This window comes from Sphaeroforma arctica (genome assembly GCF_001186125.1).
Source record: "Sphaeroforma arctica JP610 unplaced genomic scaffold supercont1.2, whole genome shotgun sequence".
Classification (NCBI taxonomy): domain Eukaryota; class Ichthyosporea; order Ichthyophonida; genus Sphaeroforma; species Sphaeroforma arctica.
The window spans coordinates 69,915-73,762 of record NW_014040556.1 but is presented as its reverse complement, the minus strand read 5'-3'; the positions used below and the strand labels follow the sequence as shown (position 1 = coordinate 73,762).

General features: G+C 41.7%; 1 protein-coding gene across 1 annotated transcript; it reads left to right on the top strand.

The window, feature by feature from the left end:
* Positions 1 to 2,275: 2,275 nt before the first annotated feature.
* SARC_00044 (hypothetical protein) lies at positions 2,276 to 2,971 on the top strand (the record flags this gene model as incomplete). The annotated part of the gene is made up of 1 exon (XM_014306213.1): positions 2,276 to 2,971. The coding sequence occupies one exon, from the start codon at positions 2,276 to 2,278 to the stop codon at positions 2,969 to 2,971; it is 696 nt and encodes a 231-aa protein (XP_014161688.1).
* Positions 2,972 to 3,848: the final 877 nt, after the last annotated feature.

Sequence of the window (3,848 nt, the reverse complement as noted above, 5' to 3'; positions counted from 1 at the left end):
GAAATATTACAATCCTAATTCTAAAACTAAATATTTGATGATCCTGGGTTTTGGGTTTTGGATTGGCCTTTTGATAATCTGGTCCCTAGATGCTACATGGAGCTATTAATTTCTGACTAAATGTTTTAACGTAATACAATCGCTGTGGCTATTTGAAAAATATTGTTTTTTTGCCGAATATAAGTATAACTATAAAGGCAACTGATTTCAAATATCTTACTCACCCCGAAAGTGATTTCTTTCAATTGTATTTATATATATATTCTGCGTTGACTAACGCACCGTGAGAACAAAGACTTCGATTCTAAATCATGTACACATTATGGAATATACTCTTGCGTTATGTTGTCCGATACGCCATATGAATGAGTAGAATTACTAGTATATACAATAGGAGACAGCCCTACCGTGAACATGTCTTTGTATCAGGGATCGAGCTATATTATAGAATACTTTGAAAATAAACCATGGTCTGCGACATCGGTCTCGTATGTACAAGCAAGTGGATTCCTGTCATATATTAAGCAAAAACGAAAGGGTATAATACTTTCTATAAATTGCCAGTCTAAGATAATGACAACACAAGCACTCAATAAAAATACAGCTACGATGACGCTCATGAAACACGTCACGATCGTAGCAACATAGAACTGATTAAGGTCATAAACCAATGACTCGAAAACACTAATCGAACCGAAACTAGATCAGTCATAGCACATGCGTAGCTTCAGGTAACGTTTTCTTTTCACAATATCGAGCAAATAAGCAGCTGTCTATCCCTCCTTTATAGTTTTGGGCGTACTGTATCAGCTCCATGTCAATGTTATGGAGGCACCTGATGTATCAGGTATAACCTGTCTGTTGAGACGAATTTTATGAGACTCAACCCCTGAGAGACTACAGGTCTCCGGCCAGATTTTACAGCAAGAAACCCTCTTTGATTTATGGAAATCATCGAAGTTAGCTCACTCCCGAGAGCTAATCAAGTTGCTTAAAATACTCTCAAGAGTTGAGTTAATACTTAACCGACTTCCGAGAGCAGATGAGGTTTCTCAACTTATTCCCGAGAGTGGATTAAGTATGTCAACCGCAACATCCTAAAAATAGCTGCGGTTCTATGTGAACCACAACCTATGCGGAATGGCATCATGTGATCAGCGTGAGATTTAGTTGCAAAAAAGTTGAAATAGAATAGCATCGAAATGTTAAGACCATATTCTACGATTTTTTTATATTCCAAGGTCGAAATATTAGAAACCGGATAAGCGATGAGACTTGGAACCTTTACTCGACGTTTGGAATATCTACCAATGTTTTTACAGGAAAAGCTAGACAATGAATCAGAAAGCACAGCCATCATTGGACCGGTGTCTCTAGCATGCTTAGTTAAGTAGCTATGGCCATCCCCGTAAAGGACACCTACAGCATGTTCATGATGGTGTCTATGTGTGAATAAAATGATTTTTACTCATTGGTCGATAAAAAAAAGAATAATCGACCCAAACCTTGAAAACCCGGATTCCTTCAAAAATACACAAAAAGTACTCAAAATGTGATTACTGCGTAGTCATTGCGTATCCTGTTGGTACATACTGATATAGGCATCCGACTACCTACTTAAAGGTACCGACGTGATCGTATTAATCTCCTCGATTGATTGATGCTAAGAAGTACCCTATCCAATGAATCGCGGATAAAGGTACATTTTGCCATCGGCTTATACGTGGCGAAATTTCGTAGAATTCGGCCTTAAAGTGTTTTGCATAAGGTTTCTCATACTGATCATATGAGGTTTTACCCTGGCCAGCCCAAGCAGCTGAGCACTAGCACAAACACCTTAGGTATAAAACCAAAGGTGAGGTCAGAAATAAATATATACATTTGCATTATATTTAAAGTCTACTACATTCATAGCCTCCTAAATTGTACACTACATTGCACTCTAACAAACCCTAAAACCTTAGGGATCCAAAATATATTACTGTTTATGTTTCGGCCAAATAATTGTCAGAATATATAGCACACGGCAATCATTATATTATATAGATAATACACATTATAATGGCAAATTTACTTCTCGCATACTATATGTTCCAACAGGTTATGGGCCTATATCGAATATGTATGCTATTTTATTTACGTACCTTATCTACATCGCTAAGATTTCCACCCAACCACCCCCGAGTTTCCTCATCCTCTGGTCACTGATTCACTTTTCTGATCTCTCGTCTCATTTCGTGACTTTCTTCTCCTGATCTCACTCGCCCACTCCAATATGCGACGCACACCTCCACCGACGGGACAGATTCTCCCTGGTAATGTCTCCCCTGTGGACGGCGTGCAACGATTTTACCGTGACTTCTTTCCTCAACTCACACCTTACCTCAACATCCGCCACGCCAACGACCATATCAAACTTGACCGAATCCTTGCTACTGTCATCAACACCAAGTTTAACCCCCATGTCAGCAATATCGTCGTCTACCTCAGTGCGCATGCCGCATTCTCCGTACTAGACACTATCGACGCTATCGCCGGCTGCAACGATTGTTACGCCACCAACACCGCCGCCCAAGCTGACCTTTCTCGTATCCGACACGAACGTAATACACCTGTTCACGAACGCGACACCGCCATCAATGAACGTGACACACTACACGCCGATAGCATCACACAATCCAAGACAATTGCAACTATAACTGCTGACATCAACGGACTCCCTCATGAACGCAACACTATCATCACAGAACTTAATCTTACTATCGTATACTGCAAACAACACGTCATCGAACACCATCGCTTGCCGCTGACCGCGATCGCATCAGAACCGAGCATAGCAGTGTCGTTATCGAGCGTGACCAAGCACGCTCTGAGTGTAGCCAACATGCTCTCTCCCGGGATAATCTTCCTAGCAATCTTGAGTACACACGCCACGCTAAATCGAATACCACTACTGAACATGTCTCCCTGAAGCACGACCTTACACGTATTCCTTACGAGCGTGGTACTTACCTTGACGACTGCAACACCGTTACCTCTGAACGTGATGCCCTCCGGCACGAATACGCCAGGAACGTGATACTTACCTAGAGGAATGCGAAGAAGCACGGTACGAGTTAGTACAAACCTCGACCTATGAGGCACTACGCAACGCACACAAGATCACCAAAGCAGACCGCAATACCTTCCGCGAATCGTTGTCTATGTTCCAACACTGTCAACGCATTGATTCTTAAGATAGCAACCGCAGACTGTCAATGACGCACGCTACAGAGAACATACGAACCTCTTGCGTAACTAGAGCACACATGGTTCTGTCATTTGTAGATTGTTCAAACTGAGAGAAAAGCATTATTCATTCACAGCTGCAGAGCTAGGCCATCACTTCTTCCATGGTTTCGATTTCCTCCGAGTACTTCGTTCTGGATGTTTACTAACATATGCACCTTCAAAGAAAAAAAAATCCGGGATACTAATGATGCACTTTACTGTAGCGCTTCACTTTATTTCTGACCGCTAAAGTATGGGTTTAAGGGTTTTTAGTGAATCTTGTCTGAGCTCATCTCAGTAATCAATAAATGATGCCACTGTGATCACTGCATCGGTAAAAGGTTTGCACACCAATGGGCGGCGTAGCGTTAACGTTGGCAGCTACCACTCTATAAAGAATTTATATCCAATCAACCGTCCCCCAAAACACGACCAACCTCTCCAGAATCAAATTACAGCCCGCCCGGCAATTTCTGAAGCACTCATGTCGCAAATGACGGGTGATGCCAGAATAGACAAATTGACGGATACAACTCCTATCTGGCTCTATTTCAAAGCAGTATTTCCAAATGATAAGG